The sequence below is a fragment of the Lissotriton vulgaris genome, chromosome 8 (genome assembly GCF_964263255.1).
Source record: "Lissotriton vulgaris chromosome 8, aLisVul1.2, whole genome shotgun sequence".
Taxonomy (NCBI): Eukaryota; Metazoa; Chordata; class Amphibia; order Caudata; family Salamandridae; genus Lissotriton; species Lissotriton vulgaris.
The window spans coordinates 358,688,003-358,714,320 of NC_141696.1; the positions used below are offsets into that span (position 1 = coordinate 358,688,003).

The 26,318-nt window shown below is 49.3% G+C and overlaps 1 protein-coding gene across 4 annotated transcripts in view; it reads right to left on the bottom strand.

Moving 5' to 3' along the window:
• USP9X (ubiquitin specific peptidase 9 X-linked) overlaps nucleotides 1–26,318 on the bottom strand; it is a 1,749,911-nt gene that overhangs the window by 99,473 nt on the left and 1,624,120 nt on the right. For all 4 annotated transcript variants that reach the window (XM_086934127.1, XM_086934125.1, XM_086934124.1 and 1 more), the window contains one exon: nucleotides 1,897–2,082. In XM_086934127.1, the coding sequence (XP_086790253.1) occupies nucleotides 1,897–2,082 (186 nt within the window). The remainder of the gene's footprint in view (nucleotides 1–1,896; nucleotides 2,083–26,318) is intronic.

The window sequence follows — 26,318 nt, forward strand, 5'->3', positions numbered from 1 at the left end:
TGAGTCCCTTGCTCACTTTGCCACTGGATTCAAGCAAGCCGGGCTGAAGACGGCTGGAATGCCAGAAACCGGTCCTCGGAAGCTTGTTTCCGGTCCAGGGAAGACATGGCTTGGCAGTTCGGGCTGGACTGTTCCCATGAGGCACAGGGTCAGACTGATTTGCATATAGCCATGTCTGAACTGGGGTGGCAGAGTGGGCTAAAGAACGGTGATGGATTAAACCCAGATCTTTTGACTGGGTGTGAGTGTTTGATTGATTAAGATGCTCCGTCCATCACCACCCCCTTTTGTACTCCTTTTGGCCGCCATAAGTGTGGCAGGGTATGCTCAGACGTGAGTCCCTTGCTCACTTTGCCACTGGATTCAAGCAAGCCGGGCTGAAGACGGCTGGAATGCCAGAAACCGGTCCTCGGAAGCTTGTTTCCGGTCCAGGGAAGACATGGCTTGGCAGTTCGGGCTGGACTGTTCCCATGAGGCACAGGGTCAGACTGATTTGCAAATAGCCATGTCGGAACTGGGGTGGCAGAGTGGGCTAAAGAACGGTGATGGATTAAACCCAGATCTTTTGACTGGGTGTGAGTGTTTGATTGATTCAGATGCTCCGTCCATCACCACCCCCTTTTGTACCGTATAACTGTTTGTAGCCATTGTATGGAAATAAGGAATCCACGTGCTAGGTAAGTAAAACAATGTCTTTGCATCTTGCAGATACAAAGAATCCACAGCCCTGATGAAAGACCAGTGACTTTGCGCCTGGTCTTGAAACGCGTCGGCAGTGTTTGGGAGAAATAATTTGCCATTTTTAGGATACTAGGACCGGCTGGTCCAGTATTCAATCGTCTATAAGTCATTGAGTTACTTATTTCCCCCCCCCTAAACTTAGTTTTTCTCATCAATTGATTGTAATAACTGTTGTTTGTGATATAATTATCATTATTTTTTTGTAATGCTTGATGTGGAAATGTTTTCTAATGTAAATAATGTTTGTCTTTAATGTATGTACAAAGTCTATTTAGCCTTGTAAATATTTGAATCTATTGTCTTCTTTTCTGTTATGAGTTTTTGCAAATATGAAAAAGATATAAAATAATGGACACAAAGTAACGCTGTCTAGGGAAGTGACAATACATTGGTTTCTTACCCTTTGAAAACAGGTATTGACTAATTGTGGTGTGGGCACTGTGTGTTGATTGCGATTGAATATAGGGTCCAGCCCCCACCACGTGTTTATGGGCCTAACCCCTGTTGTTCACAATAGTACTGGTAGATGGCACAACAGAGGTAATTCTAAAGGTCAACAATTGTTTCACAGATTGGATTTTCTTTGTGACCAAGAACAGAGTCATACTTTTAATGAGTCAGGGGAAGGCTTAGGTCTGGAAATGATATACCTAAATGCAACAAGCTAGAAGACATCTAAAGTAAGTTGTGCTCAATTTAACAAACCTGCTCATCAATGACTCACTAACTAAAGCAGATGGAGAGGAATCAAGTATATAACAATGTTTAGCTCGTAGATTAAGATTGCAATCAAGGGGAAGTGCCACTAGTGGAAGACTGGGTTTTACACTTGGGACAGGCTGAGTTCAGAAGATGAAAATGTGATTGATACACCAGTGAGTATCAAATGATGTTCTGATGAAGCAAAAAGTTGTCCTCAAAAAAATACTTAGCAAGAGCATGTATGATTAAAGCATTCCATTGAGGTTTTTCTTCCAACTTTTCTCCTTTTTCCTGGATCACAGCATAACCAGTTACTGAAGGAAAACCACCTTTTGAATTACATTGCAGCTCAAATTGTTGACAAGCATAGCCATTCAATCGTACGTAGTATTCAAACATTTGCAATATAAAACGTGTTTAAAAAAAGAAAAGAAGAATTACTGTTCACCATACCATTAATAGAAGACTGCATACGCGATGATACATCGCAACAGCGTATAAGTTGTGACACCACAGTGTACAACTTTCCCAACTCAGCATACTGGTATTTGATTGGAGGACCAGGGCCTTCATCCAGAGCAACTAGCATGAATGTAGCTGGCACATTCAACTTAAGAAGTTGAGTCTTTTCTGCCATACCTTTACAGGAAATGAAAAAAAGAATTAATAAAAAAATGAATGCACACTTGGGTATAGGAGGCAATTTATGAAAAGCTTTATACTAACAAATAATACAGATTTGTAAAACGTATACACTTTTCCTGCTGGTAGCATTTAAAAAATTATGCACATAAAAGGTAATAGGAGGATGCTTGCAACTAGTCTAACCACAAGTAATTGCTCAAGTTAGCATTCCAGCCTATTGTTAGTTTGCCCACCATGCCACCTGTTTGGACATAGCCATATGAAGATCAGTCGTGGCCCAGCTCAAGTGGGATCAGTTTAATCAGAACCAAGCTATACTTGACTGATGAGCCCTGACAAGGGCGAAACTGGTCTTGGGTTGCTTGGGTTTCCCGTTGAGTAAAGACTTGGCCTGGCAGTTCGGGTCAGACTATTGCCACTGATGCAGGGTCAAGATGGATTTGCACATGAGTTTGTCTCAACTGACGGGGCATGCTGTGAAAAATAATGATGGACTGGAATGCAGCCTGAGTAATTACTGGAGGCTGAGATTAATTCAAGCATTCCATCCATCACTCTTTTGTATACTTCAGTGTGATGCCCTAAGTGGGACGGTATGCCTAGACTTGCGTCCCCCTTACATAATGTGGGACTGGAACCAAGCTACACCCAACTGATGACCCTAGTAAAGGCGAAACCGGTTTTGGATTGCTTGTGTTCCGGTTCAGGGAAGATGTGGCCTGGCAGTTCGGATGGACTATTCCCATTGGATTTGAGACTGATTTGCATATAACTGGGTCCAAGCTATCGTGGCATAGCGCACACAATAATGATGGGCTGGGATGCGGCCCGATTAATTACCAGTGTACAAGATTAATTCAAGCATTTCACCCACCCCCCCTTTTTTGTATACCTTTAAAAATGACCCCGGTATAATGTTTTCATTGTATTCTTCATTCCCGTTAAGCTGCTCCAATATAATAAGCAATACAGACTTTTCTCTACTTCGACAGACAGCTTTAACCTTTTGCTGTCATGACTTCCCTCCTCATTGCCTCTGTTCCAGGACACCTCTATTTATGCTAAACAAAACAAAGTTTATCCTTACTTTTCCAGTAAAGGTCAATTATTTCTTGCAAATATCAGAATCATCCCACTGTGGAATAAGGCGGTCAGGCAGTGAAGACTTCATGCAAGAGCTTGAGTGTATTCATATTTTTTTATTTTACTTTCTTTGCACTTGTCTTTCTGGAGTTTCATGGTTTTGTGCGTCTACCTATGATGGATTTGGGGATCACTTCAAATCTTGTATGACTGTTACACTGTAATGTGGCTCTGTGTTTTGTCACTGACTGAAACCTTCCAAAGCAACTTCTTCATGTATAAAAATTGTGACGAGGAGGTACTGTCGTGATTACACATTGGTAATCTTCATTACATTGCGTCTAACTTTCCTCATCAAAGACTGTCTGCCCACCTGAACAACCCCACGCATTGTTGCCTTGAAGGGTCTTTTCAGTCATCAATATCATGTGTGGCTGTTCACTGCAATTCTATATCTACACCCAAATAAAAATAGTGTAGGTGGCAAGTGAAGCACAAGTTACTTACCTTCGGTAACAATAGATCTGTAAGAAACAGTAGTTAGTATTAGATTCCTTACCTTAGAATATCCCCAGGCGTCAGTCTGGATCTGGAAACTTTTGCTTTGCGTCGGTTGGCGTCGTCTGCGGCTCCGCGTCAGTCGTTGGCACCTGGGATGACGTCGCCGGAGTACTTAGACGCCGCCCTCGCGCGCTGTCAGTTCTTATACACATCTTGTCCACGCCAGAAACGCAGAGCCATGATAAAAACCAACACTAGTGCCATGAAACCAGGGCCCTGAGAAGGGATGACCTTAACCCTAGATATCGGTTCGCAGAACGGGGAGAATGGGTGGGGCGGTGAGGAATCTAATACTAACTACTGTTTCTTACAGATATATCGTTACCGAAGGTAAGTAACTTGTGCATCTGAAAGAAACAGGTTAGTATTAGATTCCATACCTTAGAATAGATACCCCAGCAATACCAACCCCGGTGGTGGGTCAGCGAACCAATAATCATACCAGAAAGTCCTGGAGAACGGAATGGCCGAAAAAGCCATCTCTACGGACTTAGCTGCCTGACAGATGTCCTGCAAGGGGACTTTCCGACCCAGGGCAGTAGTAGCCGCCGTGGCCCGAGTGGAATGGGCAGGCAGCCCACAGGAGGCTCCTTTTTAGCCAGAGAATAACAAACCTTGATGCACAAGACGACCCATCGAGAAATGGTTTGTTTGTGCACCGCCCGACCTTTCTTAGCGCCCACGTAACCAACAAAGAGTTGGTCATCCCCCCGGAACTGGCGTGTGCAATCCAGAGGGTATGAGAGCGCACGTTTTGGGTCCAGACGGTGGAGCCTCTCTTCCTCTTTCGAGGGATGCGGAGGCGGAAAGAAGGTGGGCAAGTTGATGGACTGCCCGATGTGGAAGGCTGTGACTACCTTGGGCAGGAAAGAGGGTCGCGTCCGCAACACAACTTTGTCCGGATGGACAGAAAGGAAAGGAGGATGTGAAGAAAGGGCCTGGAGCTCACTCGCTCTCCTGGCAGAGGTGATGGCAACCAGGAATGCAGTCTTGAGAGTAAGAAGGACAGTTGTGAAGTGGCACGAAGGCGCACATCAGATAAGTCAGAACAAGGTTCAAGTCCCACTGCGGCATCACGAAAGGAACAGGGGGAAACATATGAGCGATGCCCTTCAAGAACCTATTTACAACTGGGGACTTGAACAAAGAGGGCTGATCAGGAAGCCTTAAGAAGGCGAAAATGGCAGAGAGGTAGCCTTTAATAGTGCCAAGAGCAGAGACCTGCTGGGTAAGAGAAAGAAGAAAGAGGAGAACCTCAGAGAGGGGGCAGAGAGTGGATCCACAGCCTTTGCTGTGCATCATGCCACAAATTTGTTCCACCTGCAGGCGTATACTGATTTTGTGGAGGGACGCCTGGCTGCCAGAATTACATCGCAGACTTCAGGAGGCAAGTCAAATGGCCTCAACTGTCGCCGCTCAATCTCCACGCATGGAGGTGGAGACTGGACAGGTTCAGATGGAGGACCGGCCCCTGCTGCTGCGACAGAAGGTCCTCCTGAAGAGGAAGACGAATCGGGGGATCGACTGACATGCTGAGTAGCTAAGGATACCAGTATCTTTGTGCCCAGTCCGGAGCCACAAGTATGACTTGGGCCCGGTCGCGCCTGATCTTCTTCAGCACTCTGGGAGGAAGTGGTATAGGCGGAAAGGCATACAACAGACCGCAACTCCACTCGAGACGAAAAGCGTCTCCGAGCGAGTGCCGCCTTGGATATTCCAACGCACAGAACTGATGACATTGCGTGTTCTCTTCTGTGGCGAATAGATCTAACCAAGGCTCTACCCACTGCTGAAGGAGACCTTGCGCCACATCAGAGTTCAGACGTCATTCGTGATCCATCATGCACCGACGGCTGAGTTCGTCCGCCCTGGTGTTCAGGGAACCTGCCAGGTGTTAAACCACCAGGGTCATGCCTTGATGTTCCAGCCACTGCCAGAGGCGCAGAGCCTCCTGGCACAGGGTCCACGACCCCACCCCACCCTGTTTGTTGGGAGTACCACATGGCGGTGTTGTTGTCCATGAACACCTGCACTACACTCACCCGGACAGAGGGGAGGAATGCCTTCAGTGCAAGCCGGATCACCTGCAGCTCCAGAAGGTTGATGTGGAGCTGGGACTCCGCCGGAAACCAGAGGCCTCTGATCTACGCCTCTCCCATGTGGCCCCCCAGCCCAGGAGGGACGCATCGGTCACAGCTACGTGCTCCGGTTGGTGTAGGGAAAGGGATCTGCCGCTGACCCAATCGTGGTCCGTGAGCCACCACTGCAACTGTCTTGCAGTGCCCTCCGAGATCAAGACATGGTCGGACAAGTTGCCCTGATGCTGGGCCCACTGAAACTTCAGGTCCCACTGCAGAGCCTGCATCCGCCACCTGGCGTGATGCACCAGAAGGATGAAGGAGGCCATCAGTCCCAGAAGGCGCAGCGTCAACCAGACCGAGACTCGGGATAAAGGCTGAAAGATCGGAATCAGAGCCTGAATATCCAGAACCCGCTGTTCGGGAGGATAAACCCAAAACTGCGCTGAGTCTAGAACCGCTCCGATGAAGAGGAGCTTCTGAGAGGGGCACAGGTGTGATTTCGGCACATTGATGGAGAATCCCAGCAGGTGCAGGAGGTCGACCGTAGTCTGGAGGTGGCTGACGACTGTCTGGGGCGAGCCCGCCTTCAACAACCAGTCGTCGAGATGGGGGAAGACTAACACCCCTAATCTGAGCAGATGAGCTGAGACCACCGCCATCCCTTTCGTGAACACCCGAGGGGCGCTGGTAAGGCCGAAGGGGAGCACGGTAAACTGAAAGTGCTCGTGGCCTACTGTGAACCGCAGGTAGCGCCGGTGGGCGGGCAGGACGGGATGTGAAAATAAGCGTCCTGCAAGTCGAACGCTACCATCCAGTCTCCCGGGTCTAGGGCAGCCAAGACCTGAGCCAGAGTCAGCATCTTGAACTTCTCCTTCCGGAGGAAGCCGTTGACGTTCCGCAGGTCCAAGATAGGGCGTAGGCCCCATTTGCCCTTCTTGGGAACCATAAAGTAGTGGGAGTAACAACCACACCCTACTTCTGGCCCAGGAACGCGCTCGATGGCCCCCTTGGCCAAGAGGGCCGTAACTTCCTCTTGCAGAAGTTGCAAGTGATCCCCCGACACACGGTGGTATTGCGGTGGCATGGCTGGAAGGGTCGCCTCGAAGGGGCGGGAGTAGCCCCTTTGGACGATTTGTAGCACCCACCTGTCCGATGTGATGTCGCGCCAGTGGAGGAGGTGATGGTGAACCCTTCCCCAGACTAGGAAGGCTTTGAGGCGGATGCTGCGGGGGTGGATGTGGACTGGCTCGCCGTTGAAATGAAATGAAATGAAATGAAATGAAATGAAAGCAGGATTTGTATAGCGCATGGCTGCCCGTGAGCGTCCCAGCGCTGAGATTGCAGCTATCACTGAGGTAAGGAAAAGAAAGGGAAGTGAAGAAAAAAGAACGGGAAATATTATTGTGGAAAGAGGTGCGTCTTAAGCAATTTTCGGAACTTCATGTGGTTGGGTTCGGCCCGGAGCTGAGTTGGAAGCGCGTTCCAGAGAGTAGCGGCTGTAACCGAAAATCGGCGTCCTCCAGTGCGGGCTTTCTTTACTCTGTGGACCGTAGCCAGGTTTCTTTGAGAGGAGCGTAGGGATCTGTTGGGTTTGTAAGGGTATATCATGGTTTTCAGCATTGGTGGACCTAGGTTTTGCAGGGCCTTATGGGTGGTACATAGGGCCTTAAATGTAACTCTTTCTCGAATCGGCAGCCAATGGAGAGCTTTTAGTGCTGGTTTGGCCGAGAGTCTCCGAGATGGTCCTGTCAGCATACGAGCAGCGGCATTTTGTGCTCTTTGGAGAACATTAAAAGTGGCCTCTGGGGCTGCCAGGAAGAGGGCGTTGCCATAATCTAGCCTCGAAAGTATTAGTCCCTGTATAAGTAGTTTTTGAGATTGAGCAGGGAGTAGAGGGAGGATTTTCCTGGCTGAGCGGAGTATACCGACACAGGTGCCAGCGGTTTTTTTGGCCTGTATCTTCATAGATAGATCCTGATCTATCCAGAAGCCTAAACTCTTTAGTTCCGTCTTGGGCTGAGGAAGGGGACCAAGGCAGGAGGGCCACATGGCGGACGGGAGAGGCGATTGGTGACCCAGCAACATAAGCTCGGTCTTGGAGCCATTGAGTTTTAACCTTGATTTGGACATCCACTTGTGGATTCCCTCAAGGCAATCATGGAGGTTTTTTATTTTCTCGCCTTCAAGGGAAAAAGACACCACCATTTGGGTGTCGTCGGCATATGTTACCGCTTTAATCCCAAAGGGGGTTACCACATCCTCCAGGGGGGCCATGTAGGTGTTAAACAATGTAGGGCTCAATGAAGAGCCCTGTGGAACCCCACACTGGAGGAAAAAAGGGTCAGATTTTATATTGCCTTCACAGACCTGGAAAGTTCTGTCCTTCAGGAAAGAAGAAAACCAGCTGAGTGCTTTGTCTCTCACTCCCAGGTTGAGTAGTCGCTGGATCAGGATCTTATGGTCTACCGTGTCAAATGCAGCGCTTAGATCCAGGAGGATCAGTAAAACCGATCCCCCTGAATCCAAGATGCATCTGGCTTCCTCTACTACCTTTAACAGGGCGGTCTCTGTCCCCTGGCCGGGACGAAAACCTGTTTGTGAGGCGCGTAGGAGATTGTTGCTTTCGAGATAGTTAGATAGTTGCTGGTTGACTAGTTTCTCTGTAATCTTGCTCAGACCTGGTAAGAGCGAGATTGGGCGCAGGTTTGAGAAATCTGAAGGGTCCTGGCCTGGCTTTTTTTGAAGGGCTTTGACGATCGCATGTTTCCAGTTTGGGGGGACAATTCCTTGGGTGAAGGAGGCATTGATAAGATTTGTTGCTGGTTGTGAAATAACAGGGCCAATTTGTTTAAGGATACGAATGGGGGCAGGGTCAATGGGTGAGCCACTTTTCATGCTAGACAGAGTTTTCAAGAAATCTTCAGTGGACAGTGGATGAAAGCTATCTAATGTTGAACCTGTTGTGGGGGGCATCTTATCCTCCGGGGGATCAAGGTTTGTTATGGGTGGGAGGGATTGTAAGATGTTGATGAATTTGTTCTGAAAGAAGGATGCAATTTGATTGCATCTGGAGATTGTGGGTTGTTCAGAGGGAGGTGGGTTAGGGGTTTTGAGTAGCTCTTTAAGAATTTTATAAGTCTCTCTAGAAGAGTAGGATGCATTTTTTATTTTTTCATTAAAGAAGGATGATTGTGCTGATTTTCGTGCAACTTTGTAGGTTTTCATAGCTTTTTTATATTCGTCTTTAATGATAGGATCCCAATTTTTCCTCCAGTTCCGTTCCTTGATCTTACAGATTTTTCTAAGATTTTTCAAGTCTTGAGAATACCATGGGGATTTGAAGGTGATGGTTTTTTTTGTGATGATTTTTTTGGGGGCAACTGTATCCAGAGTAGATATGAGCCATTTGGTAAAGTTTTCATCAGCTTTTATGGGATCGGGAAGAGCAGGGGGGGCCGAGCTGATCAGCTCTTGAGTCCAACGTTCAAAAGAGAGTTTGGACCAAATTCTGTCGCATTCTCTGACTGATGACGTTGGAGGGGTAATAGGGTCGATTTGCCAGGTGAACGGGATGAGGAAGTGATCTGACCAAGGTAGTGAAAGAGTTGGTCGTATTTCTATTTTCAGCAGGTTAGAAAAAATCGGATCTAACAGATGACCTTTAATGTGGGTTACCTCAGAATTTAAGAGGTGTAGGTCCAGTGATTTGAGTTCGGAGATAATATCCTTTACGGTGCCATCTGAACTATCCTCAAAGTGGAGATTCAGGTCACCCAGTATGATGAAATTGGGGGTTGAGATGCAGGATGATGTCATAGCCTCAAGGAGAGAGCCTGCAAAATTACCTAAGTTACTAGGTGGTCGGTAAATGAGGAAGCCCGAAAGGGATTTGTTAGGAGTAATTTGGAGGGAAAAGCGTGTGCTTTCGCAGTCATCGATTCCTCCGTCTTGTATTCTGCAATTAATGGAGTTGCGGTAGATAATCGCTATCCCGCCTCCTTTTCCCTTAGGTCTGTTAATATGTTGAATCAGATAACCATTGGGTAGCATATTCACCATGTCAGAGTCAGAATGGGGAGTAAACCAAGTTTCCGTGAGAAAAAGTATGTCCAAATTAATTTCTTGGATTAGGATCTTGATTTCTAGAGAGTGTTTACAGGCAGATCTGCAATTAAGAAGGGCAAGGCTAACCGTGTAAGGAGAGTAACAAGTGACTGTCTGGGGGGGTTGGCACGATGTCGGGGGTGAAAGGGTGACCCCCTGGCCCCACCACAGCGTGTGTAGGAGGGTGGATACCTGACTATGGTTGCCCCCAACTTTTTTGCCTGGTGTTTTGCTGGTTTTCCGACTTAGTTGACCTGGGACCCTGCTATTCAGGGCCCCAGGCCTACTGCTCTCTCTGTAAAATGGATTCCATGTACCTTAGGTGCATTTACCAATTGGTACTGGGCCACCTTATCAGACCCTGTAACTCAGGGCATAGGTGTACCCAGGGCCTACCAGGGGCTGCAGCATGTATTATGCCACCCCTGGCTGGCCATCTAAATCTGACACAACTGGCTGCACGACAGCTGGGGCAAGGTGGTGTAATCACCCTTTGCTTTAGACATAGTATACCTATATCTAACCCTAAAATGGACACACAGATTCCTATCAGTCACTCCTATGGCAGGCCTTGACAATCCTGAAGGTAGAGTGCTTGGAATCGTGTGAGATGGTGCTCTGGCATGAGCTGAGCCCGTTTGCAGCTTGCGGAACCAAGTCCTAATAGCTGTTCCATGATAACGCATACCATATACTCTTAAGTGCATTATAATCCTCGCAGTTATATGCTATCTTTGGTATCGCTTTATCAAAACATGTCGAGTAAGGTGTCATACGAATTGGAATACTAACCCCTCGCCAATTCTAGCGACGGGGTTAGCATTCCACCCTTCTAGAGGGACACGACATGTATGTAACTGTGAACCCCGGTTAAAGTTTACTCGAGCCTCAGCATCACAAAATGGATGCTGCCACCACAGACACAAGTCTGACCCACTGCAGCTGGGAGTCCTTCCAGCGAGGGGAGCTTGGACAAAGGGTTTCCTGTCAGGGGCGGTGCTAGCACCATCCCAGACAGGGTTTTGTGTATCCTGGGTAGGCAGGGCTTTAGAGGAAGGTGACTGCAAGTGGCACCCCGGTGCTCACTATGCATCTGCCGGCTAGAACCAGTTCCAGGGGCACACCAGCCCCTGAGCTGGGGAAAGTCCAGCATTGGAGAGGGGTGTAACCACCCCCCTTCCTGGTCCCACCCATGGGCAGGACCTAGTCGCGTGCCAGCCCCTTTTCCTAGTATAAAGATAGGAGCGGGCCCCCTTCCAAATTAGATCATCTTTGAATCCTGAAACTACTTTCTACGAAAGGAACTCTCGACTTCTTCTCAAGATTTCTCCCTTGTGACTAAGGAGTAGTCACCCTGCACCCGCATGCACCATCCAAGAACACTGCGGTTTGCTGCACGTCCTTCCTCCGGAATCCGACTGACCAGCACTACGAGACCCGGCTTCCCTGGCACCTCTGACCTCTACCCACATCGTCAGCTCAGCTGAGATCCGTGGGTGTGACGAGACCTCGAGGGACCGGCCATCTTCAAGACTGCACGACACTTGCCCAGCACGACCGCCGAGGGATCCTCGAGTGAGTGCTTTGGGGTCCGAGAAGCCCCAACCCTGAGCAGCTCCAGCACCGAAGTTCAGCCTCCCAGCCTCCACGAGATCTGCGTGGGGCCCTTCTGCCTGTTTGCTGCTCACCGCATTGTCTGGCTACTAGCCCGCTGGCTTGTGGCCTTCCCGACGACGAACGACGACATCAACACTGCTGGTCTGGTTGCTCCAGACTGGCCCTTGCTCCCCTCCAAAAGAGGAGCACCCCGGACCCTCCTGGTCCACTCCAGACGCCATTTTGAGTCCACCGCGTGGGCTTGCATTTGCCAAGACTTGTTGCCCCAATCCTGGGTCCAGCGACGTCGACAGCAGATACCTTCGTGGGACAGCTCGCACCTCCATCCTGGTCGCCGACAACGCCTCCTGGTCCGTGAGACTGCAGAGCCCAGCGTCGCCCACTCACCTGGTCGAGGTGACTTCAGCCGGTGCCATCCTGGTGTCCATCTAATCACTGACTAGTGATTCAGAACTTGGTCCCCTCTGCTTACAGGTGTCTTCCATCTCCGATCCAGGCTTGGATCCATCCGAATCTCTTCACTGGTCGCCTGCCAGCAACTTCTTCTTTCAGGCTCCCTAGACTGCAACGAGGATTCCCGACGTCTTTCCAGACCTATGCATCCGCAGCCCCTGGGCTAGGTAACTTCGGCATTTCGGTGCCCCAGCATAGCCTCACTATCCAAGGGTCCAGATCCGTTTTCGTTTCAGCTCTACCTAGTCGGGTTCGCCCGAGAACACTAACTTTGCATTTACTAGTATCCATAGACTTTGTCCCGCATCCCGCGTGAGAGTGCACACTCTGCACCCGAGTCCCCTAGGCCTCCTGCTAGTAATCTGAAGGTTCAGTAGTCCAGTCCTAGCGATTCCAAACCCTATGAGATTAGTACTTACCTGCTAGTAATTTCGCATTCCACTTTTAGAGTATATGGTTTTTCGTGCCCCTCGGGCATTTGTGTAAATTGTGCAACTTTGCGTATTTTCCTAAGAGCTTTGTATTGTGCTTAGCACCCTGTCCTCATAAAGAGTCCAGGGTTGTTGTGTTCTAAATAAATATACTTTTATTTTCATAACAACTTGTGTGGTGTCCTTTCACTTGGTGTTCAAGGGGTATATGTGATGGTATAACAGCTGGCTTAACACGCCCTCTAGAGTTTAGCCCGAAGACTGCTCGTATCCATGCTACTAGGATAGCTGGTCTATAAGGTTGACTTACAACCAATCATCAATAAGGGTTGTTTGGACTGATACAAAGTACTCACTAGAATAGTGAACATTATATATCAGGCCAACTTCTCACAATCTGGGGTCGTCAAGTGAGATCTAAGTACTGGAACAGAGTGTTCGCTACCTTATCAGAGGTACTGGGGCAACTTGTCAGTCCTTCACCCAGGCTGGCCCTCCTCTTAGGGCTCCTGGAGGGGTTGGGAGGTCACTGGAGGGGGGATCACTTTATTTTTTTAAATTGTTTTTATTGATGATCAGACACATAACACAGTTCAGACATCACATCACTTGGTAATTAAACAATGTTTAGAGTCCATATCTCCTGCAGCAAGGAGACACAGTGAATACGGTCTTGTTGACATGCAATGTTTGGTAACGCCAGTACTAATCAATATACATTCAAACATAACTTGAGTACAACTTGGGTACAACTCAATTTGCAACGTCGACTGCAAATACTATATTTGGCGAGGTGTGAAAAGGCCTCCAACACACTTAATTTTGCCTTGAGTGTCTATTCATCTACTTGTAAAGATTTTAAGTACTGTATGAGGGGGTCCCAGAAGTCTTTAGGGTGGGAGGCTTCCAGCAGCTCTTCTGCATTGGCTTCTAACTGCTCTTTGCAATAAGTCATGTCTGTGATCCAATTTTTTTAATTGTGGCACCATTTTTTTTTATTTCCCCATTTCATGGCAACTTGTCTTTTGGCCAACAGTAGCGATACAGCCAGTAGTTTACGCCTCCGAATCGGTTTCATTTTGTGTAGTTCTAGTAGGCAGACTTGTGGTGTACTGGGTACTGGGTCTGCCAACATTATTCCCAGGGTACTTATCACTTTCTGCCAGTAGGGTTGAATTTGTGTGAATGCCCAGGCAACATGTATTAAGTCTGCCTGTGTAGCGCTGGAACGTAAACATTTATCATCCTCCCAGAGGCCATATTTATTTAGCAGTGTTGGTGTAAAGTATATTTGCTGTAAAAAAAATTAAATTAATAATCCTAATATTACAGATAGGTGTAAGCACTTGTGTAAGTGCGCAGCTCTATCCCCAATCTTCTTTAGATAGTAGGCTGCCTAGTGCACCCTTCCATCTTTGTAGAACCTGTTCTTGTTCTCGAAATTGCTACAGTTGGGCAGCATTGTATAGTTTAGTTATGAGACGTTGACGTGTAGGTGATGTGAGCAGTATTTGTAGAGAGTTATGTGTTGGTGGCTCATTGGGGAAGTTAGGGTAGATGTCTCCCAGTGCTGCCCGTAATCTGAGGTAGGCAAATAGCTTTATCGGTGTGCGATGTGCTGCTGACATGTCTGTTTGAGATATAAATTGGCCATTGGGGAATATATCACCCATTGTGTGCATGCCCTTGTCGCTCAAGAGTTAAGCAATTTATTCTCTTGCGTTACTGTTATCTGGGGGTGTAGCCGTAGTGGCAGGGCCGGAGCATATACTGGAAATTTATTGGCTCGTTTTGTCAGTGCGTACCATGCTGCTGTTGTGCTACTTACCGGGTTAATTTCAGCCCGTCGGGTATACTGCTTAGGCTCCGATAGAAGAGCAGTTAGGGGTGTTGGGTGGGCACAATATGGGGTATATATGCATGCAGGTGTATCCAGTAGTGTGTGTGTTGTGCTTGTGCGCAATATTAATAGAGCTGCAGATCTGGAGCCCCAAAGCCCCCTTGCGTATATGGCCTGGTTAGTTCCTTCCACCCCACCCATGGCTGTTTACCTGCCCATGTGAGCGTAGTCATGCATGTACGTAGCCTTGTGAAAAACTGTTGTGGGAGCACAACCGGTATGTTTGTGAATAGAGAGAGGAAGCGGAGTAGCACCACCATCTTCGACATGGCAATTCTGACTGCCATTGAAAGTGGCAACCTAATCCGTCTGTCCACTTGACCTTCCAGTTTTATGAGGGTCATGTCATAGTTTGTGTGTATTACTAACTCAGGGTCTTGAATGTATCTATACCCCTAGGTATTTAACCGTCTCTGTTCGCCACAGTAGGGGATAATCTAATGGGGGTTGTTTTGTAGTGGGTATCAGCGGGATCACCATAGATTTGGTCCAATTTATGCTTAGTCCAGAATAGTGTCCAAATCGTGTGTATTCTCTTATTAGTGGGGTTTAGTTATTTTCTGGATGACGTGTATAAGACCATATCATCCGCGTAGAGCGATATACTCACAGGCCATAGTTGGAATTGTAGTGCTGTGTTTTAGCTGGATTTTGCATGCTAATGGTTCATGTGCAAGAGTAAATAATAGTGGTGAAAGTGGACACTTGTCGCGCTCCTCTATAAATATGTATAGGAGCAGCCGTAATGCCATTTATCATTAGTCTAGCGCATGGCTCGGTATAAAGTAACTTGATCTAGTGCAGGAAAGGATGCGGGGATCCCATCTATTGCAAAACAGAAAACATAAATAGCCATTCTACTGGGTCAAATACTTTATCTGCGTCCAGTAGGGCGGCAGCTGCCGGTACGTCTTAGTGAAGTTGGTGGAACAATGCAAAGATGGTTTGTAGGTTGTGTGTCGTTGAACGTGTTGGAATTAATCAAGACTGGTCCTGTAGAACCAACTTCTGCATTAAGGGTTGCAGTCATAGTGCTATTATTTTAGCTAGTATTTTGGCATTTGAGTTAATAAGGTACAGTGGACGATAGGAGTCACCGTACGTCTGGTCGTTATCTGGTTTAAGTAGTGTGACTAGTAGTGCCTCCCTTAATGTTGGCGGTAGGACCCCCTCTTCATATGCTTCCAAGTACATTGCTGTTAGATGGGGAATGAGGAAGTCAGTATATTCTTTATAAAATTCACCCAGGAGTCCGTCTGTCCCTGGGGCTTTGTTATTTGGGAAGGACCTAATGGCTTCTTTTAGTTCGTTTTCAGTTATAGGGTGGCTGAAGTACTCCCGGTGTTCACCAGAGAGCCAAGCTAGAGCTATATCGTTTAAGTATTCATTTCTATTTGTCTCAGAGGAGAATAATTGTGTGGAGTAAAGTTGTGCATAGTGGGGGATGGGGGTGGGGGGGTGGGGGGGGGATAGAACTTTGGTGGTGATTTGACCTGTTTTGTCAAGATATTGCATGAGTTTGGAACTCAGACTCAAAATTTTATTTTAATGAATGGCTTAGGGGGGGGCGTGGCTAGCAGGCCATGATGGCGGACGGAGTCTGCTAGAGCTCCGGTGCCGCCGGGGGAGAAAACTCCTGAAAGCCGCGCTTGGGGGGCGACATACGCCGATAAAGGAAGGAAACTGGCTCTGTAAAAGCCCCCAGACGACTCGGTGAAACTTAAAAGGTCCTGAGGGCTGGGAATACAGAGCGGACGAAAGAGGGACGCCTGGGGTCTAGCTCCACGCTACACGCTGGGACCTCGAGTAGTGGGCGTGACTGGATCGCTGGGCGCCGCCCGGCGCAGCGACCTGGGCCTGCTCCGAGAAACTTGCATGAAATATAACCATTGGCGACGCCAGAGACGGGCGGACGCGACGGTGCCTTCCTGCATATCTGTGAAGGGCTCTGGCCGGTCTGCGAGCTGAGGCCTCGGGAGGAGGTCCGGACTGATGAGGTGAGCTCGGACCGGAGGGGGCTTGACTGCCGCGCCGCATCTGCGAATCTGGCCGGAGGCCTGGTGGAGCGCCGGGAGGAGAGTGGAGCACGGAGACGCTGAGAGGGGACGGGCCTGCTTTCCTTTCTGCCTTCCTCCCCCCCTCCTCCCCACTGACGCAGCTTGTAATGAAGGCCGGGGTAGACTGGGGAACCAAGTGAAGTCGGCCTGAGCGAAGGGCCCGGGTGCGAGGAGGACCATCGCTGCCGCCCTGGGCCAGGAAAAACCGCCATACCAAGGTTCCGCCGCGCTGCGGGAGAAGGGACAGAGTCGGCAAGGTACACACCTTGTGGGTTAGTTCCTCGTGCCCCCTCGGGGAGGAGAGCGGTGGGTGCTGGCTGCGGACCCCCCCGGGAGAAGATCTGAGCGGACCCTACTCTGGGGGTCATCTGCCCGCCAAAGACACGGAGGAACACCGAGCTGGGACGGGGACCCGAGTGGAGGCGGCATAGTGGTTGGAGAGCGTCCGCATTGGGTCATAGTCCCTGACATTGCTTGGGCCCGTAGACGAGAATCATGGTCCGAAAAGGGGCGAAAGTAATGGACGGCAAGGAGGGGGCACCTGCGGGACATATTCTAGAAACCGGTCCGGGAGGTTCTGCACCGCTGACACTGAACACTGCCCTCTCTGATGACCAACAAATGGACAAACTGGACCGGATACACCAGGAAATCAGGGACTCCAGGGCCGCGATGGAGACACAGGTGGGCACCCTTACCACTAATCTTTCGCTGTTAAAAGCTGACCACGACAAGTTGGTAGACAGAGTTAAAGATCAAGGAACAACGCTGACGGACCTCGCCCCGACGGTAGCGGAACACACCGACTCCATCCAACAAATGCAACACCAAGTAAAATCCCTCATGGAGCGGGTGGAGGATGCCGAAGGCCGCAATCGACGCAACAACATACGCGTCATTGGGCTTCCGGAACGAAGCGCAGGGAACCCACGCGACGGAATTCATGGAGCAGTGGTTCCGGGACAACGTGGCCGCGGAGGGCCTGTCACCGTTCTTCTGCGTGGAGAGGGCTCACCGAATTCCCACTGGGCAACCGAGACCGGGACAGGCACCACGACCGCCGATTGGTAAAATTCTCAATTACTGGGACAGGGACGTGCTGCTTCAAAAGGCCAGACTAAAATCCCTCATCGAATACGAAAATAAACGTATCTCACTGTATCCGGACAATACCAACCTGGTGCAGAAACAACGGTCCTCCTATTACGAGATAAAAAAGAGACTCCAGAAAGCCAAACTCCGCTATGCCCTGTTGTTTCCAGCCCGCCTTAAGGTGATCCAGGACAATAAAACTCACTTCTTTGAGAGCCCCACGGATGTGGAGGAATGGCTGGAAGTGATGGACATCGAGGAGAACTCGGGACCGACTCAAAGATCATCGGCCAGCGGCTCCAAGGACGAATCAGACCACACAGGAGATATGCCCAACCAAAACGACGTAAACCTACTGCCTTCCAATAGAAAAAAGGCCAGAAAGATGCAGTCGCGAGGGTGGGCTCCTTCCGAGAGGAGTGAGAGACAATCAATACAGACACTGAAGACAGTACATTGCACTCGGAGCACAGTATGGTATTGTTCCCGACTGTGACATCTAGAGCGGCGGATGAACTTCTAGACAACGCCCAGGAGTAACTACTGGAACGGATGGGACCAGAGACCCTAAGACCTATTGATATCCTTTCTATTGTATACTGATTGAAAAGCTGGGTTAAGGAGGGGGAGAGGGGACCTACAGCAGGAGTAACTGAATCTGTTTAAATATCTGTATGTTGAGGTTTGGTTCAATCAAGATATGTTTATCGCATGATGACTGCGACTGAGGGACCTCACACATTACATTCCTGCGCAGAAGTAAGGTACAATATTATGTAGGCGAAGCAAATTCCCCCCCCAAAGGCTACCAGTACCTGATGTTTGTATAATAACTTTCCCGGCGGCGCCGTTGAGCCGGCAGCGCAGACAAGTATGGCTTTCTGGACACGGCCCATGCTCAGTCGACCCCCCAAAGGCGTATGCACCGTAGATTGTTTGGTTATGTTTTAAACTTTTTTGTTCGGCACAGAGAAGTTCCAAGGCTGCGCCTACAGAGTTCGAGTTTGGGAAAGGGGGGGGGGGTAAAGTCTCCTGGCTAGCACTGATAATACACTCATTGCAACACGAAAAGATACCCACTGTGACACTTGTACTTGGGCATGGCTTATACGAAAGAGAAATATAGGCTGGTTACCTGGAACGTACGGGGGCTAGGTGCAGTACAACAACGACATAGAATACACGCCTTTTTACTTCGCCAACGGGCGCACATAGTATTCCTACAGGAGTCCCACCTAACACTGTCCGAGACACACACATTGCGGAAAAAGTGGAGAGGAACTGTATTCTCCACAACGTACTCTGCCTTCTCCAGGGGGGCCACCATATGGGTGCGACATGGCACCCCTTTCGTGGAACTAGAGAGGAAGGTGGACGACCAAGGACGATATATCCTGGTGAGAGGCACATTAGACGGTACGATGCTGGTCCTGGGAAGCATCTACGCCCCAAACTTTGATCAGGACAGGTTCCTCGCAAATGTAGGACGGGCTTTAACTGACTGGATAGATATTCCCTGGATATTAGGGGGGATTGGAACATGGTTTTGGATGTTGACCTAGACAGATCGCGCACCCCCCTCCAGACGATGGGGGTACACAAGATAGCTGACTCATTTGGAACATGGCTTCAGGGATGGGGACTGACAGACGTATGGCGTACATTGCATCCAACACACAAAGAGTACTCATACTACTCCCCAATGCATAACCTACACACTCGCCTAGACAGATTCTTGTGTACCAACTCCTTAATGGCCAAGTGTACGTCCTCAGACTACCTTGCCAAAACATTTTCGGATCATAGCCCACTAACACTCGATCTGCATTGGGGGAGGGTGCCTTCACCAGTACCCACTTGGAGGCTCAACCCCTTACTACTAGAGGATGCCCCTGTGAGAAGTTGGCCTGATATATAATGTTCACTATTCTAGTGAGCACTCTGTATCAGTCCAAACAACCCTTATTGATGATTGGTTGTAAGTCAACCGTAGACCAGCTATCCTAGTAGCATGGATAAGAGCAGTCTTTAGGCTAAACTCTAGAGGGCGGGTTAAGCCAGCTGTTATACCATCACATATACCCCTTGAACACCAAGTGAAAGGACACCACACAAGTTGTTATGAAAATAAAAGGATATTTATTTAGAACACAACAACCCTGGACTCTTTATGAGGACAGGGTGCTAAGCACAATACAAAACTCTTATGAAAATACTCAAAGTCGCACAATTTACACAAATGCCTGAGGGGCACGAAAAACCATATACTACAAAAGTGGAATGCGAAATTACTAGCAGGTAAGTACTACTTTAATAGACTTTGGGATCGCTAGGGCTTGACTACGGAACCTTCAGATTACTAGCAGGAGGCCTAGGGGGATCGGGTGCAGAGTGTGTACTCTCACGCGGGATGCGGGACAAAGTCTATGGATGCTAGATTTCGTAAAGTTAGTGTTATCGGACGAATCCGACTAGGTAGAGCTGAAACGAAAAAGGATCTGGACCCTTGGATAGTGAGGCTATGCTGGAGCACCGAAATGCTGAGGTTACCTAGCCCAGGGGCTGCGGCTGCATAGGTCTGGAAAGACGTCGGGAATCCTCGTTGCAGTCTATGGAGCCTGAAAGAAGAAGTTGCTGGCAGGCGACCAGTGAAGAGATTCGGAGGGATCCATACCTGGATCGATGATGGAGGATACCTGTAAGCAGAGGGGACCAAGTTCTGAATCACTAGCCAGTGATTAGATGGGCACCAGGATGGCACCGGATGGAGTCACCTCGACCAGGTGAGTGGGCGACGCAGGGCTCTGCAGTCTCTCGGACCAGGAGGCGTTGTCGGCGACCAGGATGGAGGTGCGAGCTGTCCCACAAAGGTATCTGCTGTCGACGTAGCTGGACCCAGGATTGGGGCAACAAGTCTTGGCAAATGCAAGCCCACGCGGTGGACTTAAAATGGCGTCTGGAATGGACCAGGAGGGTCCGGGGTGCTCCTCTTTTGGAGGGGAGCAAGGGCCAGTCTGGAGCAACCAGATCAGCGGTGTTGTCATCGTGGAGCGTCGTCAAGAGGGCCACAAGCCAGCAGGCAAGTAGCTGGACAACGCGGTGAGCAGCAAAGAGCAGAAGGGCCCCACGCAGATCTGGTGGATCCTGGGGGGCTGGACTTCGGTGCTGGAGCTGGTCAGGGTTAGGGCTTCTCGAACCCCAAAGCACTCACTCGAGGATCCCTCGGCGGTCGTGCTGGATAAGCGTTGTGCAGTTCTGAAGATGGCCGGTCCCTCGAGGTCTCGTCACACCCACGGATCTCAGCTGGGCTGATGATGCAGGATGAGGTCAGAGGTGCCAGGGAAGCCGGGTCTCGTCGTGCTGGTCGGTCGGATTCCGAAGGAAGGACGTGCAGCAAACCGCAGTGTTCTTAGATGGTGCCTGCGGGTGCAGGGTGACTACTCCTTAGTCACAAGGGAGAAATCTTAGGAAGAAGTCTTGAGTTCCTTTCGTAGAAAGTAGTTTCAGGATTCAAAGATGATCTAATTTGGAAGGGGGCCCGCTCCTATCTTTATACTAGGAAAAGGGGCTGGCACGCGACTAGGTCCTGCCCATGGGTGGGACCAGGAAGGGGGGTGGTTACACCCCTCTCCCATGCCGGACTTTCCCCAGCTCAGGGGCTGGTGTGCCCCTGGAACAGGTTCTAGCCGGCCTGTGCATAGTGAGCACCGGGGTGCCACTTGCAGTCACCTTCCTCTAAAGCCCTGCCTACCCAGGATACACAAAACCCTGTCTGGGATGGTGCTAGCACCGCCCCTGACAGGAAACCCTTTGTCCAGGCCTCCCTCGCTGGAAGGACTCCCAGCAGCAGGAGGTCAGACGTGTGTCTGTGGTGGCAGCATCCATTTTGTGATGCTGAGGCTTGAGTTAACTTTAACCGGGGTTCACAGTTACGTACATGTCGTGTCCCTCTAGAAGGGTGGAATGCTAACCCCGTCGCCAGAATTGGCGAGGGGTTAGTATTTCAATTCGTATGACACCTTACTCGACATGTTTTGATAAAGCGATACCAGAGTTAGCATATAACCGCGAGGATTATAATGCACTTAAGAGTATATGGTATGCGTTATCATGGAACAGCTATTAGGACTTGGTTCCGCAAGCTGCAAACGGGCCCAGCTCATGCCAGAGCACCATCTCACACGATTCCAAGCACTCTGCCTTCAGGATTGTCAAGGCCTGCCATAGGAGTGACTGATAGGAATACGGGTGTCCATTTTAGGGTTAGATATAGGTACACTATATATAAAGCAAAGGGTGATTACACTACCTTGCCCCAGCTGTCGTGCAGCCAGTTGTGTCAGATTTAGATGGCCAGCCAGGGGTGGCATAATACATGCTGCAGCCCCTGGTAGGCCCTGGGTACACCTATGCCCCTGAGTTACAGGGTCTGATAAGGTGGCCCAGTACCAATTGGTAAATGCACCTAAGGTACACGTGTCAATTTAGTGAGAGAACAGCAAGGCTGTGGGTCTGATTAGCAGGCCCACAGCCAGAGAAGTCGTAAACCAGTGAAGCAAAAAGCAAAAATCTGGGGTGATCATAGGATTGCAGACCCTACTCTCCTACATGACCCCCCCCCCCCAAACTTTGGGACAATAAACTAACCTTGACCAGGTGAGTCTTCTTGCTCTAAGTGGAAATACCTGGAGAGCCCATCTGCATTGCGATGATCAGTGCCAGGTCTATGCTCCACTGTAAAATCCATCCCCTGTAGGGAAATAGACCACCTAAGCAGTTTGGGGTTTTCACCCTTCATCTGATTTAGCCACAAGAGGGGCTTATGGTCGGTCTGAATCTTGAAATGAGTGCCAAACAGGTATGGCCTCAGTTTCTTCAGGGCCCAAACCACAGCAAAGGCCTCCCTCTCAATAACTGACCAATTTTTCTCTCTGGTGGTCAGCCTTCTGCTTATAAAAGCAATGGGCTGGTCATGACCATCAAAATTCAGCTGAGATAGAACAGCTCACACACCCAACTCAGAAGCATCTGTTTGGACATTGAATGGTTTGGAGTAGTCTGGACTCTTTAGGATAGGTGCAGTGCACATGGCCTGCTTTAGGTCATCGAATGCTTTTTGACAGCCTGCTGTCCACTGAACTTTCTTTGGCATCTTTTTACTTGTCAGTTCATTAAGTGGAGTCACAATTGATCCATAATTTCTGACAAATTTCCTGTAATAACCAGTCAGGCCCAAGAAAGCTCGAACCTGAGTCTGGGTGGTTGGAGGAGCCCAGTCCCTGATGGACTGTATCTTGCTCTCCAGTGACTGAACCTGGCCTCCACCTACAAGGTGGCCCAGGTATACAACCTGTGTCTGCCCTATCTGGCACTTTGTGGCCTTGATAGTGAGACCTGCTGCTTGCAGTGCCTCTAACACTTTCCTCAGGTGGACCAGGTGATCCTCCCAGATGGAACTAAAGACAGCTATATCATCAAGATATGCTGCACAGAAGTCATCCAGCCCAGTGAGAACTTGATTCACCAGCCTTTGGAAGGTGGCAGGTGCATTTTTCAGACCAAAGGGCATTACCACAAATTGATAATGTCCACCAGGGGTAGGAAATGCCGTCTTGGGCTTGGCATCCTCAGCTAACCTGATTTGCCAATACCCAGCTGTCAGGTCAAATGTGCTTAAGTAGTTGGCAGAAGCCAATCTATCTATAAGTTCATCTGCCCTTGGTATTGGGTGGGCATCAGTCTTAGTGACTGCATTGAGGCCTCTGTAGTCTACGCAAAACCTCATCTCTTTCTTACCACCCTGGGTGTGAGGCTTTGGCACTAGAACTACTGGACTAGCCTAAGGGCTATCTGAGGGCTCAATGACTCCCAGCTCCAACATCTTCTGCACTTCTGTTTTAATGCAGTCTCTAACATGACCAGGCTGCCTGTAGATTTTACTCTTGACTGGCAGGCTGTCACCAGTGTCAACCTCATGGGTACACCAATTGGTTTGACTGGGTGTCAGAGAGAACATATGTCTAAAGGATTAAAGAACTTGTTTGCAATCCTTCTGTTGATGGTCAGAGAGGCTGCCACAAAAGACAACACCATCTACTGATCCATCATCAGGATTCTGAGTGAGCAGGTCTGAGAGAGGGTCACTCTCCTCTTCCTGTCCCTCATCTGTGGCCATGAGCAAGCTCATGTCCTTCCTGTCAACATATGCTTTGAGCCTGTTCACATGGAGCACCCTGTGGGGGCTCCTGGGAGATCCAAGGTCCACCAGGTAGGTGACCTCTCCCTTTTGCTCAAGGATTGTATGGGGCCCAGACCATTTGTCTTTGAGTGCTGCTGGGGCCACTGGCTCCAACACCCACACCTTCTGTCCAGGCTGGTACACAGTCAGGACAGCCTTTTGGTCATGCCAAGCTTTTCGGAGTTCTTGGCTTGCCTCAAGGTTTTTAGAAGCCTTTTCCATATACTCAGCCATCCTGGAGCGGAGACCAAGTACATAGTCCACTATGTTGGTTGCAGGCTTTTTGAGAGGTCTCTCCCATCCTTCCTTCACCAAACATAGGGGTCCTCTCACAGGACGCCCATACAGAAGTTAAAAAGGGCTGAAGCCAACCCCCTTCTGTGGGACCTCTCTGTAAGCAAACAAAAGGCAGGGTATCAGGACATCCCATCTACGCCTGAGCTTTTCAGGTAGTCCATGAATCATCCCTTTTAGGGTCCTGTTGAACCTTTCAACAAGCCCATTGCATTGTGGATGATAGGGTGTAGTGAAGTTGTAGTCGACACCACATTCCTTCCACATAGCAGTCAAATATCCTGACATGAAGTTTGCACCTCTGTCAGAGACAACCTCCTTAGGGAAGCCCACTCTGGAGAACACTCCAACTAGGGCTCTTGCCACAACAGGTGCTGTAGTGGTCCTAAGGGGAATAGCTTCAGGATACCTGGTGGCATGGTCCACCACCACCAGTATAAACTTGTGCCCTGATGCTGTCTGGGGTTCCATTGGACCAACAATGTCAATCCCCACTCTTTCAAAGGGTACCCCCACCACAGGCATTGGTATAAGGGGGGCCTTTGTTGTGCCACCTGACTTACCACTGGCTTGGCAAGTGACACAGGAGCGACAAAACTCCTTGGTATCTTCATTCATGTGAGGCCAGTGAAAGTGTGAGACAATTCTGTCCCAAGTCTTATTCTGGCCTAAGTGTCCTGCAAGGGGAATCTCATGGGCCAATGTGAGAAGGAAACCTCTCAGAGACAAGAGGATGACCAGCCTCCTGGTCGCACCAGGTTTGGGGTCTCTTGACTCAGAGTACAGGAGTCCATCTTCCCAGTATACCCTGTGGGCACCTGTGGCGTTCCCTGCAGCCTCAGCAGCAGCCTGCTGTCTGAGGGGTTCAAGGGAAGGGCAGTCTAACTGTGCCTTCCCCAGGTCTTCTCTGGAGGGTCCCCCTGAACCCAGAAACTCAACCTGATCAGGTTCAAGTTCTTTAGGCTCAGTTTCCCTCAGCTCTTTGAGGTCAGCCTCCTCTGAGACTTGATCCACAACCTGGGGCAAGGGGAAAGGCAATGCCTTAACCCTACTGCTCTTCTTCTTGGAAGGTGTCTGGTCCATTGTTCCAGGATCCAGCACCTGTTCAGTGGGGCATCTTTTGGCCTGTGACCTAGTCACAGCAAGCACATGTGCTGGCAAGCCTAACATTTCCATGTGAGTCCTCTGCTCCACTTCTGACCATAGGGATGACTCCAAATCATTGCCCAACAAACATTCAACTGGGAAGTCTGAACTAACAACAACCTTCTTTTGGCCACTTACCCCTCCCCAGGAGAAATCAACAATTGCCATACTATGGTGGGTAGTGACATTGCTGGCATTGGTCACTAGGTACTCTGGTCCTAGCATGATCTGTCCAGGGTCCATAAAGTTAGGTGTCACCATTGTGACACTGGCACAAGTGTCCCTGTAGGCCTGAGCCATCTTGCCATTGATAAAAGGTGTCTGTCTGTATTTGCCCAAAGTATTGGGACTGGCATCAGGGGATATATCCACATCCCCTGTACAGACAAGGATAGCCTGGGTGAGTGTGCCAACTAAGTTGTCATACCCCTCAGAACCCAAGGTTAACCCAACTAATCCCTTGGGAGGTGCACTACCACTACTGGCTGTACTAGGGGGTGCAGTTTCCTTAGGGGCTGTAGTGGTAGGAGTTTGCCCTCCTTTCTTGGTGCACTCACTAAACCAGTGAGTTTTACTTTTACAGTATTGGCACCACCTTTTAGACTGGCCTTCTTGAGTCTTCTTCTGGGAAGCCTGACCCCCACCCTCTTTGGTTTGTCGAAGACTTCTGGTCATTTTGTTCACCTTTGGTATTATTACCCTTCTGGTCTGCTTTCTTCTGACCACCCTGGTTCTGGCCCTGGTTCTGCTTAACCCTTGTTCTGACCCATCTGTCTGCCTTCTTTCCCAATTCTTGGGGAGAGGTCAGATCTGAGTCAACAAGGTGCTGATGCAACAACTGGTTCTGACAATTGTTTAAAATCTGTTCCCTCATGATCAGATTATACAATCCTGTGTAATCAGTAACCTTACTGCTCAGCAACCAGCCCTCCAAAGCCTTAGTGGCACAATCCACAAAATCAGACCAATCCTGAGACTGAGTTTTCTGGGTATCCCTGAGCAGCAACCTGTACTGCTCAGTGGTTAGGCCAAACCCATCTATCAGTGTATTTTTCAGGACTTGATAATTGTTAGCATCCTCAGCTCTAGTAGTGAGGAGCTTATCTCTACCTTTGCCTTCAAAGGAGAGCCACAAGACAGCTGCCCACTGACTCTGGGGAACGCACTGGACAG